Source organism: Oncorhynchus kisutch, linkage group LG2, assembly GCF_002021735.2.
Source record: "Oncorhynchus kisutch isolate 150728-3 linkage group LG2, Okis_V2, whole genome shotgun sequence".
NCBI lineage: Eukaryota > Metazoa > Chordata > Actinopteri > Salmoniformes > Salmonidae > Oncorhynchus > Oncorhynchus kisutch.
Genome location: NC_034175.2, coordinates 69,322,573 through 69,341,490, shown reverse-complemented (window position 1 = coordinate 69,341,490; position 18,918 = coordinate 69,322,573). Strand labels below are relative to the sequence as shown.

Below are 18,918 nucleotides of genomic sequence, written 5' to 3'. Positions count from 1 at the left end.
TGGTCAAATAATAATAATCACAGTAGTTGTCGAGGGTGCAACAAGTCAGCACCTCAGGAGTAAATGTCAGCTGGCTTTTCATAGCCGATCATTGAGAGTATCTCTACCGCTCCTGCTGTCTCTAGAGAGTTGAAAACAACAGGACTGGGACAGGTAGCACGGCCGGTGAACAGGTCAGGGTTCCATAGCCGCAGGCAGAACAGTTGAAACTGGAGCAGCAGCACAGCCAGATGGACTGGGGACAGCATGGAGTCACCATGCCAGGTAGTCCTGAGGCATGGTCCTAGGGCTCAGGTCCTCCGAGGGAGAGAGAGAGAAAGAAAGAAAGAATTAGAGAGAGCATACTTAAATTCACACAGGACACCGGATAAGACAGACTGACCCTAGCCCCCCAACACATAAACTACTGCAGCATAAATACTGGAGGCTGAGACAGGAGGGGTCAGGAGACACTGTGGCCCCATCCGATGATAGCCCCGGACAGGGCCAAACAGGCAGGATATAACCCCACCCACTTTTCCAAAGCACAGCCCCCACACCACTAGAGGGATTTCTTCAACCACCAACTTACCATCCTGAGACAAGGCTGAGTATAGTCCACAAAGATCTCCGCCACGGCACAACCCAAGGGGTGCGCCAACCCAGACAGGAAGGCCAGGTCAGTGACTCAACCCACTCAAGTGACGCACCCCTCCTAAGGATGCCATGGAAGAGCAACAGTAAGCCAGTGACTCAGCCCCTGTAATAGGGTTAGAGGCAGAGCATCCCAGTGGAGAGAGGGGAACCGGCCAGGCAGAGACAGCAAGGGAGGTGCGTTGCTCCAGAGCCTTTCCGTTCACCTTCACACTCCTGGGCCAGACCACACTCAATCATATGACCCACTGAAGAGATGAGTCTTCAGTAAAGACTTAAAGGTTGAGACAGAGTCTGCGTCTCTCACTTGGGTAGGCAGACCATTCCATAAAAATGGAGCTCTATAGGAGAAAGCCCTACCTCCAGCTGTTTGCTTAGAAATTCTAGGGACAATTAGGAGGCCTGCGTCTTGTGACCGTAGAGTACGTGTAGGTATGTACGGCAGGACCAAATCGGAAAGATAGGTAGGAGCAAGCCCATGTAATGCTTTGTAGGTTAGCAGTAAAACCTTGAAATCAGCCCTTGCCTTGACAGGAAGCCAGTGTAGGGAGGCTAGCACTGGAGTAATATGATCCAATTTTGGGGTTCTAGTCAGGGTTCTAGCAGCCATATTTAGCACTAACTGAAGTTTACCTAGTGCTTTTGCCGGAAAATAGAGCATTGCAGTAGTTTAACCTAGAAGTAACAAAAGCAAAAACTAAGACCCCTTCATGTCACAGACTCTGATCACTAATGTAAAATATACAGTGCCTTGCACATGTATTCATCCCCCTTGGCATATTTCCTGTTTTGTTGCATTACAACCTGTAATTTAAATTGAATTTTATTTGGATTTTTTTGTAATGGACATACACAAAATAGTCCAAATTGGTGAAGTGAAATTTAAAAAGTAACTTGTTTAAAAAAATTATATATATATTTTTTTTGAAGTGGTGCATATGTACCCCTTTGCTATGAAGCCCCTAGATAAGAGCGAGGGCAGCCCACCAAAACCCACGGACCAGGTATGGAGGGCATTAATCAGAGAGGCAACAAAGAGACCAAAGATAACCCTGAAGGAGCTACAAAGCTCCACAGCGGAGATTGGAGTATCTGTCCACAGGACCACTTTAAGCCGTACACTCCATAGAGCTGGGCTTTACAGAAGAGTGGCCAGAAACAAAAAGCCATTGCTTTTTCCACCATAATTTGCAAATAATTTCATAAAAAATCCTACAATGTGATTTTCTGGATTTCTTTTCTAATTTTGTTTGTCATAGTTGAAGTGTACCTATAATGAAAATTACAGGCCTCTCTCATCTTTTTAAGTGGGAGAACTTGCACAATTGGTGGCTGACTAAATACTTTTTTGCCCCACTGTATTTCAGCCACTCTCTCAGGCATACTTCGTCTCAAGGTGCTAATCTCTAGTCTCAGTTCTCGAGATTCACTTGTGCATCCCTTCTTTCGCTTCCTTCAGAGTTCAGCTCCTATAACACATCCAAACAATGCATCCAAACAACACATCCAAAGAACAATGTAAATAATGAATCCTTATAACAATGCATTAAAACAATTCGACCTCACTCTTCCTAAGCTACTGACCTGCCTAATTTCACACTTGGAAGATTATTGTTATCTATTGTAACTCCCATAGCCTGGGTTTGTGGATGTCCAGATGGAGGGATGGAGGGAAGAGAAAGAGATTGATTGTTGCAGAGATGGACATCCTCCATACAGAAGGCAGCAGAAACTACAGATGGAATCCAGACAGTCCTGGAGAGGAACCAGAGAGGAGTGGTGACCGCACCATAGAACCATTTAGTTGGATGTTGATGTGATGTCTACTGTCTTCAAACTGACTTTCTCTCTGAGAAACTGGGCTCAGATACAAGCTGCACATACCGTATGATTATGGATAAGGAGAATTAACTACTGCCATAGATTTGGCTGTGAAACTATTCTGATCCGTTGGCTAAGCCCTGTACCCCTTAAGCTGGCCTGCCAGTGGGGGTGAGAGTTCATTGGTGTTACTGGGAGGTCAGGAGAGGTCAGACGGGTGGGGGAGGGGTGATACAACCACAATGGTAGAGCTGAATGGAAGAACTGAGGTCTGGGAGCCCCATCCCTTTAAATCACTGTGCCTAAGCTGTGTTGCCTTAGGGAAGCATTCCATACCCCCCCGCACACACACGCACTCACAAACGCACGCACACACACACACAAGTACCACCATAAATTAGAGTCCGACATGTACAGAGAATTATCTTTAAATCAGTGTTCTATATAATAATGGTGAATATGTCTGAAATATTTTGTTCACCAATGTATACCTAGGGCTAGATTCAATCATCCGCATAGCGTTGTTTTGGCTACGTCGGAGGTGAAACTACATTAGAGCTGTCAAATCCACAAGTGGCTTGTTACCTTATCGCGTACAATGCCATTGGATGCAACGAAAAACCACACCTGACTATAATCCAACAAATCTCATGTAGCCGAGTTACTAATTCAAACACTCAAATTAGACTGATAGGCATGAACTTCTAACACGGTAGGGATACTAGAGAAGGTAGTGGTTTGTGACAGACAAGAGAAGCCTCTCACCGATGTGTCAGGTAGGGATAGTAGAGAAGGTAGTGGTTTATGACAGACGAGAAGCCTCTCACCGATGTGTCAGGTAGGGATAGTAGAGAAGGGAGTGGTTTATGACAGACGAGAAGCCTCTCACCGATGTGTCAGGTAGGGATAGTAGAGAAGGGAGTGGTTTATGACAGACAAGAGAAGCCGCTCACCGATGTGTCAGGTAGGGATAGTAGAGAAGGGAGTGGTTTATGACAGACAAGAGAAGCCTCTCACCGATGTGTCAGGTAGGGATAGTAGAGAAGGGAGTGGTTTATGACAGACGAGAAGCCTCTCACCGATGTGTCAGGTAGGGATAGTAGAGAAGGGAGTGGTTTATGACAGACGAGAAGCCTCTCACCGACCGATGTGTCAGGTAGGGATAGTAGAGAAGGGAGTGGTTTATGACAGACAAGAGAAGCCGCTCACCGATGTGTCAGGTAGGGATAGTAGAGAAGGTAGTGGTTTGTGACAGACGAGAAGCCTCTCACCGATGTGTCAGGTAAGGATAGTAGAGAAGGGAGTGGTTTGTGACAGACGAGAAGCCTCTCACCGATGTGTCAGGTAGGGATAGTAGAGAAGGGAGTGGTTTATGACAGACAAGAGAAGCCGCTCACCGATGTGTCAGGTAGGGATAGTAGAGAAGGGAGTGGTTTATGACAGACAAGAGAAGCCTCTCACCGATGTGTCAGGTAGGGATAGTAGAGAAGGGAGTGGTTTATGACAGACGAGAAGCCTCTCACCGATGTGTCAGGTAGGGATAGTAGAGAAGGGAGTGGTTTATGACAGACGAGAAGCCTCTCACCGATGTGTCAGGTAGGGATAGTAGAGAAGGGAGTGGTTTATGACAGACAAGAGAAGCCGCTCACCGATGTGTCAGGTAGGGATAGTAGAGAAGGTAGTGGTTTGTGACAGACGAGAAGCCTCTCACCGATGTGTCAGGTAAGGATAGTAGAGAAGGGAGTGGTTTGTGACAGACGAGAAGCCTCTCACCGATGTGTCAGGTAGGGATAGTAGAGAAGGGAGTGGTTTGTGACAGACGAGAAGCCACTCACCGATGTGTCAGGTAGGGATAGTAGAGAAGGGAGTGGTTTGTGACAGACGAGAAGCCTCTCACCGATGTGCCAGGTAGGGATAGTAGAGAAGGGAGTGGTTTGTGACAGACGAGAAGCCTCTCACCGATGTGTCAGGTAGGGATAGTAGAGAAGGCAGGGATAATAGAGAAGGGATTGGTTTGTAACAGACAAGAGAAGCCGCTCACCGATGTGTCAGGTAGGGATAGTTGAGAAGGAAGTGATATGTGACAGACAAGAGAAGCCGCTCACCGATGTGTCAGGTAGGGATAGTTGAGAAGGAAGTGATTTGTGACAGACAAGAGAAGCCGCTCACCGATGTGTCAGGCAGGGATAGTTGAGAAGGAAGTGGTTTGTGACAGACAAGAGAAGCCGCTCACCGATGTGTCAGGTAGGGATAGTAGAGAAGGGAGTGATTTGTGACAGACAAGAGAAGCCGCTCACCGATGTGTCAGGCAGGGATACTAGAGAAGGGAGTGGTTTATGACAGACGAGAAGCGTCTCACCGATGTGTCAGCTCGTACCGTTGTTACACCTCCAACACCGCCAAAACATCTGCTATGTGGATGTGGGCCAACGCTACTTAACGCTGGTTAACGCTGGTTAATGCCCTAGAGACATTCTGTATTTGCCTTTACAGTAATTCCACAGTAATTCCACATCACACTGCATATCCACATCGGGCTGTATATCCTCACCACCTTAAATAAGCATGCCCCAATCAAAAATGAAGAACTAAGAACAGATATAGCCCTTGGTTTACTCCAGCCTGGACTGCCCTTGACCAGCACAAAAAGATCCTGTGGCGTACTGAATTAGCATCGAATAGCCCCCGCAATATGCAACTTTTCAGGGAAGTTAGGTGCCAATACACAGAGTCAGTTAGGAAAGCAAAGACTAGCTTTTTCAAACAGAAATGTACATCCTGTAGCACAAATTCCAAAAGGTTTGGGACACTGTAAAGTCAATGGAGACTTTATAGCTGCTCACTGCACTGAGGCTAGGAAACACTGTCACCACCGATAAATCCAAGATAATCCTTAATTTCAATAAGCATTTTTCTACGGCTGGCCATGCTTTCCAACTGGCTACCCCTAAGCCAGCCAACAGCTCTGCACCCCTTGCCTCAACTTGCCCAAGCCCCTCCCAGCTTCTCCTTCACCCAAACCTAGATAGCTGATGTTCTGAAAGAGCTGCAATATCTGGACCCCTACAAATCAGCTGGGCTTGACAATCTGGACCCTCCCTTTCTAAAATTATCCGCCGAAATTGTTGCAACCCCTATTATTAGCCTGTTCAACCTCTCTTTCATATCGTCTAAGATCCCTAAAGATTGGAAAGCTGCTGCGGTCATCCCCCTCTTCAAAGGGGGAGAAACTCTAGACCCAAACTGTTACAGACCTATTTCCATCCTGCCCTGCCTTTCTAAAGTCTTCAAAAGCCAAATTAACAAACAGATCACCAACCATTTCGAATCCCACCGTACCTTCTCAGCTGTGCAATCTGCTTTCCGAGCTGGTCATGGGTGCGCCTCAGCCACACTCAAGGTTCTAAATGATATCATAACTATCATCGATAAAAGACAGTACTGTGCAGCCATCTTCATCGACCTGGCCAAGGCTTTTGACTCTGTCAATCACCGCATTCTTATCAGCAGACTCAACAGCCTTGATTTCTCAAACGACTGGCTCGCTGGTTCATTCAACTACTTCTCCGATAGAGTTCAGTATGTCAAATCGGAGGGCCTGTTGTCCGGACCTCTGGCAGTCTCTATTGGGGTGTCACAGGGTTACATTCTCGGGCCGACTCTTTTCTCTGTATATATCAATGATGTCACTCTTGCTGCTGGGGATTCTCTGATCCACCTCTACGTAGACAACACCATTCTGTATACTTCTGGCCCTTTTTTGGACACTGTGTTAACAAACCCCCAGACGAGCTTCAATGCCATACAACACTCCTTCCGTGGCCTCCAACTGCTTTTACATTAAACGCTAGTAAGAGTAAATGCATGCTCTTCAACTGATCGATGCCTGCACCCGTCTGCCTGACTAGCATCACTACACTGGACGCTTCTGACTTAGACATCTACAAATACCTAGGTGTCTGGTAAGACTGTAAACTCTGCTTCCAGACTCACATTAAGCATCTCCAATCCAAAATTAAATCTATATTCAGCTTCCTATTTTGCAACAAAGCCTCCTTCACCCATGCTGCTAAACATACCCTGGTAAAACTGACTATCCTACCGATCCTGGACTTTGGCGATGTCATTTACAAAATAGCCTCCAATACTCTACTCAGCAAATTAGATGTAGTCTATCACAGTGCCATCTGTTCTGTCACCAAATGTCACGTCCTGACCGTAGAGATCTTTTTATTCTCCATGTTTGGTTGGTCAGGGTATGACTCGGGAGGGAAACTCTATGTTCTTTGTTTCTATGTTTCTCAATCAGGGACAGCTGTCTATCGTTGTCTCTGATTGGGAATCATACTTAGGAAGCCTTTTCCCCTTTTGTATTTGTGGGTAGTTGTCTTTGTTAGTGGCATTATAGCCTAAGTAAGCTTCACGGTCGTTTCCTTGTTCTTTGTTTTGTTGGCGACATTAACCAAGAAATGTACGCTCACCATGCTGCACTTTGGTCTGGTAATTTCCATGATGACAGCGATCGTGACACCAAAGCCCCATGTACTACCCACCACTGTGACCTGTATGCTCTCGTTGGATGGCCCTCGCTTCATATTCGTCGCCTAACCCACTGGCTCCAGGTCATCTATAAGTCTTTGCTAGGTAAAGCCCCGCCTTATCTCAGCTCAATGGTTACCATAGCAACACTCACCTATAGCACGCGCTCCAGCAGGTTTATTTTACTAGTCATCCCCAATGCCAACTCTTAATTTGATTTAATTAATCCTTTCTCTGCTGCCAATGACTGGAACGAATTGCAAAAATCAATATATCTCCCTCACTAACTTTAAGCATCAGCTGTCAAAGCAGCTTACCGATCACTGCACTTGTACACAGCCAGTCTGTAAATAGCCCACCCAACTACCTCATCCCCATATTGTTATTTATTTTTGCTCATTTGCACCCATCATATGCACATCTATCACTCCAGTGTTAATGTTAATTGTAATTATTTTGCCTTTATGGCCTATTTATTGCCTTACCTCCCTAATCTTACTACATTTGCACACATTGTATATAGATTTTTCTATTGTGTTATTGACTGAGCGTTTGTTTATCCCATGTGTAACTCAGTGTTGTTGTTTGTGTCACACTGCTATGCTTTATCTTGGCCAGGTCGCAGTTGTAAATGAGAACTTGTTCTCAACTGGCCTACCTGGTTAAATAAAGGTGTTCTCAACTGGCCTACCTGGTTAAATAAAGATTAAATAAAAAATAATAATACAAAAATATTTTGTTATTGGCGATAGAGAACTAGCTTCACTGTAAATCAGGTTCATTGCTGTTTGTGTCTGAAATTAGGTTTGAGTTTTTTTGTCTGCTAAGGAAATTGACCTTTTAGCAGACATAACTTGTTACACATGCTCAAGGGTGCAACACTTTAAGACACTTTAACATGATAAAGGCTCATCTGAAACATTGGCTATATACAGTGCCTTGCGAAAGTATTCGGCCCCCTTGAACTTTGCGACCTTTTGCCACATTTCAGGCTTCAAACATAAAGATATAAAACTGTATTTTTTTGTGAAGAATCAACAACAAGTGGGACACAATCATGAAGTGGAACGACATTTATTGGATATTTCAAACTTTTTTAACAAATCAGAAACTGAAAAATTGGGTGTGTAAAATTATTCAGCCCCCTTAAGTTAATACTTTGTAGCGCCACCTTTTGCTGCGATTACAGCTGTAAGCCGCTTGGGGTATGTCTCTATCAGTTTTGCACATCGAGAGACTGACATTTTGTCCCATTCCTCCTTGCAAAACAGCTCGAGCTCAGTGAGGTTGGATGGAGAGCATTTGTGAACAGCAGTTTTCAGTTCTTTCCACAGATTCTCGATTGGATTCAGGTCTGGACTTTGACTTGGCCATTCTAACACCTGGATATGTTTATTTTTGAACCATTCCATTGTAGATTTTGCTTTATGTTTTGGATCATTGTCTTGTTGGAAGACAAATCTCCGTCCCAGTCTCAGGTCTTTTGCAGACTCCATCAGGTTTTCTTCCAGAATGGTCCTGTATTTGGCTCCATCCATCTTCCCATCAATTTTAACCATCTTCCCTGTCCCTGCTGAAGAAAAGCAGGCCCAAACCATGATGCTGCCACCACCATGTTTGACAGTGGGGATGGTGTGTGTTGCTTTTACGCCAAACATGGATATCTTTAAGAAATGGCTTTCTTCTTGCCACTCTTCCATAAAGGCCAGATTTGTGCAATATACGACTGATTGTTGTCCTATGGACAGAGTCTCCCACCTCAGCTGTAGATCTCTGCAGTTCATCCAGAGTGATCATGGGCCTCTTGGCTGCATCTCTGATCAATCTTCTCCTTGTATAAGCTGAAAGTTTAGAGGGACGGCCAGGTCTTGGTAGATTTGCAGTGGTCTGATACTCCTTCCATTTCAATATTATCGCTTGCACAGTGCTTCTTGGGATGTTTAAAGCTTGGGAAATCTTTTTGTATACAAATCCATCTTTAAACTTCTTCACAACAGTATCTCGGACCTGCCTGGTATGTTCCTTGTTCTTCATGATGCTCTCTGCGCTTTTAACGGACCTCTGAGACTATCACAGTGCAGGTGCATTTATACGGAGACTTGATTACACACAGGTGGATTGTATTTATCATCATTAGTCATTTAGGTCAACATTGGATCATTCAGAGATCCTCACTGAACTTCTGGAGAGAGTTTGCTGCACTGAAAGTAAAGGTGCTGAATAATTTTGCACGCCCAATTTTTCAGTTTTTGATTTGTTAAAAAAGTTTGAAATATCCAATAAATGTCGTTCCACTTCATGATTGTGTCCCACTTGTTGTTGATTCTTCACAAAAAAAATACAGTTTTATATCTTTATGTTTGAAGCCTGAAATGTGGCAAAAGGTCGCAAAGTTCAAGGGGGCCGAATACTTTCGCAAGGCACTGTAGGTCTGTGTGTGTATGGTTGCTAATGAATGCTAGATATTTATGTATTCATTATTTAACCAGGAAAGAATCTTGGGGGTTAAAAACCTATTTTGCAAGTCAAACTGTGTGTGTGTGTGTGTGTGTGTGTGTGTGTGTGTGTGTGTGTGTGTGTGTGTGTGTGTGTGTGTGTGTGTGTGTGTGTGTGTGTGTGGTTGGATCTATTGCAAAATTTCCCCTTGAGATTTGCCTCATGTGTCCGGTCGGGTGGTTTGTCATGTGTACCAGGTCACTCTCAGGTCACCTTCTAATATTATGTCTGCCTCACAAGCTCCGTTCCAGCATCCACACTAACCACTGAGAATAGAATAACGTTTTGGAAAAACATTGTAATAGACAATGTATATTGTGTGTGTGCAGCCTATCCCTCATTAGGGAGATCAGGTCTAAGGCATGAAGATGTTTGTTAGCTTATTCCCAAGTTGACTGTGTTGAGTTGAGTCAGTGTAGCGGCAAGACAGACGAGACAGCTACGTCCAGCACGATCAGTGGAACCAATGGTTTCGGTCAAGCCCTGTGACATCATCAGTTTCCTCTACATTGCATCACAGGCACATCATCACCCCAGGCCAGCGCTTCGCCCACGTGAGACATCTCTCAAGAGGGCAAAATAGTTGAAAGGTCATGCTACTGTGTTGTGACGGGCGTCGTGGGTTTCTCTCATACTCTCCCAATGAGATGCAACAAAATCCTGCTAAACTTGAATGTTCACTTTCACCTCAGTTTCAAGTGATATGAGTTTTTTCCAAAATGACTGAGTGTTCAGAATCCCGTCTAGCACCTTCCATTCAGCTGAAGATACTGTACACACACAGCAAAACATTCTAGGCTGTGTGAGTGCCCCCCCACACACACACACATTTTGACCTTGCTGTGACACATGCTGCACTGTGTGTGTGTGCGCGTGTGTGCGTGTGCGTGTGTGCGTGTGCGTGTGCGTGTGCGTGTGTGTGTGCGTGTGTGTGTGTGTGTGTGTGTGTGTGTGTGTGTGTGTGTGTGTGTGTGTGTGTGTGTGTGTGTGTGTGTGTGTGTGTGTGTGTGTGTGTGTGTGTGTGTGTGTGCGTGTGTGTGTGTGTGTGCGTGTGTGCGTGTGCGCGTGTGCGTGTGTGTGTGTGTGTGTGTGTGTGTGTGTGTGTGTGTGTGTGTGTGTGTGTGTGTGCGTGTGTGCGTATGTGTGTGTGTGTGTGTGTGTGTGTGTGTGTGATGTCATGGGAGTCTTCGGGTTGTGTGAAATCCTTTTGGAGATGTGGGTGTATAATGGGTTCCCATCATGTATACTCCGTCCCTTCCTAAGCTGACTGAGATCCATACGAAGACAAATGTGAGGTGAATATTTGTACATTTAAAGGCCAAAAGAAGCCGCAGTTGTCTGCATCATATTTTCATTATTGCAGAGTTAGTCATGAAAGTCACAGGGTTATTTTGTTAGGTCATAGGTCGTCAAATGTATAAAACAATGAATGTTGTTCCAAATCATAATGAATGTGAAACTTCGGGAAGTTTACGAACTTCAGAGACGGACAGAGGACTAACAGAAGTACTGTATGTAAAACTGACCCTGGCCCATAGATAACTGTATGTAAAACTGACTCCCTGGCCCATAGATAACTGTATGTAAAACTGACTCCCTGGCCCATAGATAACTGTATGTAAAACTGACTCCCTGGCCCATAGAGAACTGACTCCCTGGCCCATAGAGAACTGACTCCCTGGCCCATAGAGAACTGTATGTAAAACTGACTCCCTGGCCCATAGAGAACACTATTTAAAACTGACTCCCTGGCCCATAGAGAACACTATTTAAAACTGACTCCCTGGCCCATAGAGAACACTATTTAAAACTGACTCCCTGGCCCATAGAGAACACTATTTAAAACTGACTAACCTGGCCCATAGAGAACACTATTTAAAACTGACTAACCTGGCCCATAGAGAACTGTATGTAAAACTGACTCCCTGGCCCATAGAGAACTGTATGTAAAACTGACTAACCTGGCACATAGAGAACACTATTTAAAACTGACTAACCTGGCCCATAGAGAACTGTATGTAAAACTGACTCCCTGGCCCATAGAGAACTGTATGTAAAACTGACTAACCTGGCCCATAGAGAACACTATTTAAAACTGACTAACCTGGCCCATAGAGAACTGTATGTAAAACTGACTCCCTGGCCCATAGAGAACTGTATGTAAAACTGACTAACCTGGCCCATAGAGAACACTATTTAAAACGGACTAACCTGGCCCATAGAGAACTGTATGTAAAACTGACTCCCTGGCCCATAGAGAACTGTATGTAGAACTGACTAACCTGGCCCATAGAGAACACTATTTAAAACGGACTAACCTGGCCCATAGAGAACTGTATGTAAAACTGACTCCCTGGCCCATAGAGAACTGTATGTAGAACTGACTCCCTGGCCCATAGATAACACTATTTAAAATCATGAGATTTGACCTAGCAATATTTTTGCTAGACTTTCGCATAATACATCCACCCAGCCACCATACTTTTGTCGTAAGTAGCAATCTGTCTTCTGTAACCATACCAAACGTAGCATATCATTCTAATTTGAGTGTCCCGGAGATACATTTACTATATTACGTCTAGTCTATGAGTCCAGGCTATGTGATTGAATGAATTGTAATATCCTTCCTGTTAAAATAAAAAATAAAAACAAAAAATACAATTGTGAGCAATTCTCCCTGTCATTGTTTGAGGTTGTTACTGCTGTTTGTATTTTTATATATTGTAGTATAATACAACTGAACTGAAAAGGGACACTCAAGAACGAGACACTCAAGGTGACGAGTCTGGAGTACTACAACACTGATCCAAATTATAATTATTAACATTAACTTAGCTAGTTTAGATGTTATACGGGAGACCGATAATGTACGCAGGAAAAAAAGAGAAGAGATATGTTTTAAAAGAATAACATTGAACTTTAATATGATCTCTTATAGACAATAGACATTAGCTGTATTAAATACATTTTGTTGGATTCCAGTTTTCAGAGTTAATCCACTTTTAGTTTCACATTCTTTAAAAGCATCAACACATCTTAACTCCAGTCAATGACTGACCAACCTAAAACCCATCATATAAGCTTTTTAATGCAATAGAATCTGAAACAATTATTATTTACATATAGATACAAAAATATATATCACAAACAAGTATTATTGATAAATGTACAATGACCAGCTCTATAAAATTACAAATATACTTCTATTATAAAAAGCCATTTCTTAAAGACTCTTCCAGCTCAAGTTTTGTATAAAGGACGCATAGTATGTGAGATGGTGTTTGTCTGTCTGACAGTGTCCCAATACTTTTATAAAGCAGCATTTCCTTAATCTCCTTCCTAATATCCTCCCCTAGTCTCCTCCATGACTTGCAAAAGTTTATAAACTAGGCCTGTGTCAGAAATAATACCCAATGTTATATAGTGCAATAGGACATGAGGTGCTATTTCACATTTGCCCATTCTAACTGTGTAAACAAACCTATTTAACCTATCCAGTACAATCAGATCAGCTCATGAAGGAAAGGAGATGAGGAAGAGGAAAGGAGATGAGGAGATGACGCTGTCTTATACTATTGGGACGCAGCCTTGAGATGAAGTTGTTCAGTACTTCTGACAGCCACTTTGACTGTCCCTGTTCACAGCACTCCTGGAGTTCGTGTGTGTGTGTGTGTGTGTGTGTGTGTGTGTGTGTGTGTGTGTGTGTGTGTGTGTGTGTGTGTGTGTGTGTGTGTGTGTGTGTGTGTGTGTGTGTTTGTTGGGGGGGCGCCTGGGTGTCTGGACAGGGAGTCCCCTCCTCTCGATGGCAACTCTCCAAAAAGGGTCTCTGTCACTTTGATTGGGCTCTATGTCACATGCCTAAGGAGAGACAGACAGACAGACGATGTTTGATTAGTAATGGACTGTAGACTCCTCTACGTACCTCAGGTCAGACAGATGGACCAAGGCAATGGGACGGTCAGTCAGTCAGTCAGACACGTTAGGCAATGAGGTAAACTGTAGACCCTAATAAAAATGCCAGGCTCTGCTTAACCTGAGAAGCAAATACTGTAGCTGACTCTCCCTTTACTTCATGTGACTGACCGTCCCATTGCCTAACGTGTCTAACTGACTGACTGACCGTCCCAATGCCTAACGTGTCTAACTGACCGACTGACCGTCCCATTGCCTAACGTGTCTGACTGACTGACTGACCGTCTCCCATTGCCTAACGTGTCTGACTGACTGACTGACCGTCCCATTGCCTAACGTGTCTAACTGACTGACTGACCGTCCCATTGCCTAACGTGTCTAACTGACTGACTGACCGTCCCATTGCCTAACGTGTCTAACTGACTGACTGACCGTCCCATTGCCTAACGTGTCTAAATGACTGACTGACCGTCCCATTGCCTAACGTGTCTAACTGACTGACTGACCGTCCCATTGCCTAACGTGTCTAACTGACTGACTGACCGTCCCATTGCCTAACGTGTCTAACTGACTGACTGACCGTCCCATTGCCTAACGTGTCTAACTGACTGACTGACCGTCCCATTGCCTAACGTGTCTGACTGACTGACTGACCGTCCCATTGCCTAACGTATCTGACTGACTGACTGACCGTCCCATTGCCTAACGTGTCTAACTGACTGACTGACCGTCCCATTGCCTAACGTGTCTGACTGACTGACTGACCGTCCCATTGCCTAACGTGTCTAACTGACTGACTGACCGTCCCATTGCCTAACGTGTCTAACTGACTCACTGACCGTCCCATTGCCTAACGTGTCTAACTGACTGACTGACCGTCCCATTGCCTAACGTGTCTAACTGACTGACTGACCGTCCCATTGCCTAACGTGTCTAACTGACTGACTGACCGTCCCATTGCCTAACTTGTCTGACTGACTGACCGTCCCATTGCCTAACCTGTCTAACTGACTGACTGACCGTCCCATTGCCTAACGTGTCTAACTGACTGACTGACCGTCCCATTGCCTAACGTGTCTGACTGACTGACTGACCGTCCCATTGCCTAACCTGTCTAACTGACTGACTGACCGTCCCATTGCCTAACGTGTCTAACTGACTGACTGACCGTCCCATTGCCTAATGTGTCTAACTGACTGACTGACCGTCCCATTGCCTAACGTGTCTAACTGACTGACTGACCGTCCCATTGCCTAACGTGTCTGACTTACTGACCGTCCCATTGCCTAACGTGTCTAACTGACTGACTGACCGTCCCATTGCCTAACGTGTCTAACTGACTGACTGACCGTCCCATTGCCTAACGTGTCTAACTGACTGACTGACCGTCCCATTGCCTAACGTGTCTAACTGACTGACTGACCGTCCCATTGCCTAACGTGTCTAACTGACTGACTGACCGTCCCATTGCCTAACGTGTCTAACTGACTGACTGACCGTCCCATTGCCTAACGTGTCTGACTTACTGACCGTCCCATTGCCTAACGTGTCTAACTGACTGAGTGACCGTCCCATTGCCTAACGTGTCTAACTGACTGACTGACCGTCCCATTGCCTAACGTGTCTAACTGACTGACTGACCGTCCCATTGCCTAACGTGTCTAACTGACTGACTGACCGTCCCATTGCCTAACGTGTCTAACTGACTGACTGACCGTCCCATTGCCTAACGTGTCTGACTGACTGACTGACCGTCCCATTGCCTAACGTGTCTGACTGACTGTCCCATTGCCTAACGTGTCTGACTGACTGACTGACTGTCCCATTGCCTAACGTGTCTGACTGACTGACTGACCGTCCCATTGGTTTGAATGAAGAACATTCAGTACTCCGTTATTAACGGACTAGGATTCGCTGTCTGTAGGTCTTAAGAATGGCACCTGAACACTTCCATTGGCCAATCCATTTACTGTTGATATTCTGCCCCTATGTTGGTCTGTATCCGGTACATAAACTCAGCTCTCTCTCTCTCGGGTTACGCTCTAACATAAGCTGTCACTGGGGGGAGTTGTTCGCGTGTGTGTGTACGTGTGTGCGTACATGTGCGTGTGTACGTGTGTGTGTGTCTGTGTGTGTGTGTGCGCGCGTATGTGTGCGCATGTGTGTGTACGTGTGTGTGTACATGTGTGCGTGTGTGTGTACGTGTGTGTACGTATGTGTACGTGTGTGTGTGTGTGTGTACGTGTGTGTACATGTGTTTGTGTGTGTGCATGTGTGTGCATGTGTGTGCACGTGTGTGTCAAGGTATAATGACATTAGTGATATATTTTCTTTACCTCCCACCTCCCTAGAGGTCTCATCTTTCCCATCCATACATCCCCATACGTCCCAATACCCCAACCCTGTTTAGAGCTGACACCGTTTATTGAGCGTATTGTTTAGGATAGCCAGAGAGTTATGACGATCATGTAGCTACAGTATATGAGTGGTGGTTCGCATCGCTAACATAGTTAGCATACCCACCCCCCGAGTAAGTACTGTGAATGGTGCAAGGTATTAGCACTTACTGGCTAATGTCTTGTCAAGGTCAGCAATGAAGTCCTCCAGTTCTTTAGTGTCTCCCAATTTAGCTGTAAACAGTCAACATAGAGAGATAGTCAAAAAATGAAATAGCACTTGATAGTCCACTTGCAATTGCATAACATAAAATGAACACCCATCATGCATTGTGTGAATTGAACAACACATGGCGCTGTCTACTACAAATACAAATACTACTACCTTACTAAAGAAGAAGAATGAGTCACTTGAACTATAATTTGTTAATAAGTGAACCATTGGAATAGCTGATGCTAGCTGAAGTGCTCTAAGCCTGAGGCAATATGTCTGCCAATCATAACATTTGACGTCTCCTAGAACAACATAATGTAGAATCCTGCCTCTGTCGTTCCGTCTAAACAGGAGGAATACAGAGCTGCACTTTGGCTGTCAAACTGAGATTCTAATTCTAGTCAGAATGACGTGTTTGTAAAAGGTGAATGTTGATGGTTGTGTGTGGGGGGGGGGGGGGTCGAGGCTCACCTTTGGGTGACATCAGAGATGGGGGAGTGGTGGGGGAGGGAGAGTTCAATCTCTCATCACTGAAACTGAAGCTGTTCCTGTTGAGTGACTCAGCACCTGAGAGAGGGAGAGGGAGAGGGACGGGAGAGAGATAGAGAGGGAGAGGGACAGGAAAGACAGAGATAGAGAGGGAGAGGGATGGGAGAGAGAGAGAGATAGAGAAGGATAGGGACGGGAGAGAGAGATAGAGAGGGACGGGAGAGAGAGATAGAGAAGGATGGGAGATAGAGAGGGAGAGGGACGGGAGAGAGAGACACAGACAGAGACATAGAGAGAGACACAGAGAGAGGGGGAGGCAGAGAGAGACACAGAGAAAGAGAGAGAGAGAGAGAGAGAGAGAGAGAGAGAGAGAGAGAGAGAGAGAGAGATTGTTCATTTTTCTGTAGCCCCCAAGAAGCCATAGGGTCTATTGCCACATCCAGATGTTTGTGTGCACACATACGTATGAATCCACACACACACACACACACACACACACACACACACACACACACACACACAGTAGCACACCGTATCCCTCAACGTGATCAAGACAAAGGAGATGATCGTGAACTACAGGAAAAGGAGGGCCGAACAGGCCCCTATTCTCATCGACGGGACTGTAGTGGAGTAGGTTGAGAGTTTCAAGTTCCTTGGTGTCCAAATCACCAAAAAACTAACATGGTCCAATCACACCAAGACAGTCGTGAAGAGGGCATGACAACGCCTTTTCCCCTTCAGGAGACTGAAAAGCATTGGCATTGGTCCCCAGACTCTCAAAACGTTCTACAGCTGCACCATCGAGAGCATCCTGACCTTTTGCATCACTGCCTGTTATGGCAACTGCTCTGCGTCTGACTGACACACACACACACACACACACGCTACCACTCTCTCTCCTCCATTCCCCCACAGTGGTAACATTGGTTCAGAGGACGTATGGTCAAAACATTGACTGTGTGACTTCGGAAGTGACATAATAAACACTTTAATTCCAACAGTAGATATTTCAGCCAGCCACAGAAGATGACAGATCTGTTTCACTGTTTGTTAATATCCGGGAAAGGAATGTTGGTGGGAGAAGGAGAGATCATTGTTGTTTCTTCTGAGTAAAATACAGAAAGGGGCTGTATAGTGGAATTCATTCCTATTCTAAACAGCTCAGTTGAGTTTGACTATGAAGTCTGTATGTTCTGAAGTCAGGGTGAGTCCTGTAGATGGAGGGGCTGTTGTTTTACTATGGTCATGTTCAACAGAAATATATTCAGTTCCCTGTGTGGTCTGTCTCCAATCCGCTGAAGTTGGAGACTTTTATCTCCCTCACCAACTTCAAACATCAGCTATCTGAGCAGCTAACCGATCGCTGCAGCTGTACATAGTCTATTGGTAAATAGCCCACCCATTTTCACCTACCTCATCCCCATACTGTTTTTATTTATTTACTTTTCTGCTCTTTTGCACACCAATATCTCTACCTGTACATGACCATCTGATCATTTATCACCCCAGTGTTAATCTGCAAAATTGTAATTATTCGCCTACCTCCTCATGCCTTTTGCACACAATGTATATAGACTCCCCCTTTTTTTTCTACTGTATTATTGACTGTATGTTTGTTTTACTCCATGTGTAACTCTGTGTTGTTGTATGTGTCGAACTGCTTTGCTTTTTCTTTGCCAGGTCGCATTTGTAAATGAGAACTTGTTCTCAACTAGCCTACCTGGTTAAATAAAGGTGTTCTCAACTAGCCTACCTGGTTAAATAAAGGTGTTCTCAACTAGCCTACCTGGTTAAATAAAGGTGTTCTCAACTAGCCTACCTGGTTAAATAAAGGTGTTCTCAACTAGCCTACCTGGTTAAATAAAGGTGTTCTCAACTAGCCTACCTGGTTAAATAAAGGTGTTCTCAACTAGCCTACCTGGTTAAATAAAGGTGTTCTCAACTAGCCTACCTGGTTAAATAAAGGTGTTCTCAACTAGCCTACCTGGTTAAATAAAGGTGTTCTCAACTAGCCTACCTGGTTAAATAAAGGTGTTCTCAACTAGCCTACCTGGTTAAATAAAGGTGAAATAAATCAAATAAAAATAATAAAAAAGGTACAAGAAGTCCTTTCAGATCGAGGTCTGCTGGTCTAATGGTATGTGATGTAGTCCTTGTAATACCCTCTTGACAGATCGAACTAGGAGTATGGTATTGTGGCAGGGTAGCCTGGTGGTTAGTAACCGGAAGGTTGCAAGTTCAAACCCCCGAGCTGACAAGGTACAAATCTGTCGTTCTGCCCCTGAACAGGCAGTTAACCCACTGTTCCTAGGCCGTCATTGAAAATAAGAATTTGTTCTTAACTGACTTGCCTAGTTAAATAAATGTTTAAAAACAAAATTTAATAAATAAAAATGGCTAACTACTAGAGGATACACA

General features: G+C 44.7%; 1 protein-coding gene across 1 annotated transcript in view; it reads right to left on the bottom strand.

The window, feature by feature from the left end:
* Nucleotides 1–12,556: 12,556 nt before the first annotated feature.
* LOC109905214 (regulator of cell cycle RGCC-like) overlaps nucleotides 12,557–18,918 on the bottom strand; it is a 9,478-nt gene continuing 3,116 nt past the window's right edge. Inside the window, exons 3-5 of the mRNA XM_031800819.1 lie at nucleotides 16,483–16,578; nucleotides 15,969–16,031; nucleotides 12,557–13,347 (exon numbers count right to left, since the gene is read on the bottom strand). Of these exons, the coding sequence (XP_031656679.1) occupies nucleotides 13,340–13,347; nucleotides 15,969–16,031; nucleotides 16,483–16,578 (167 nt within the window). The 3' untranslated portion in view covers nucleotides 12,557–13,339. The remainder of the gene's footprint in view (nucleotides 13,348–15,968; nucleotides 16,032–16,482; nucleotides 16,579–18,918) is intronic.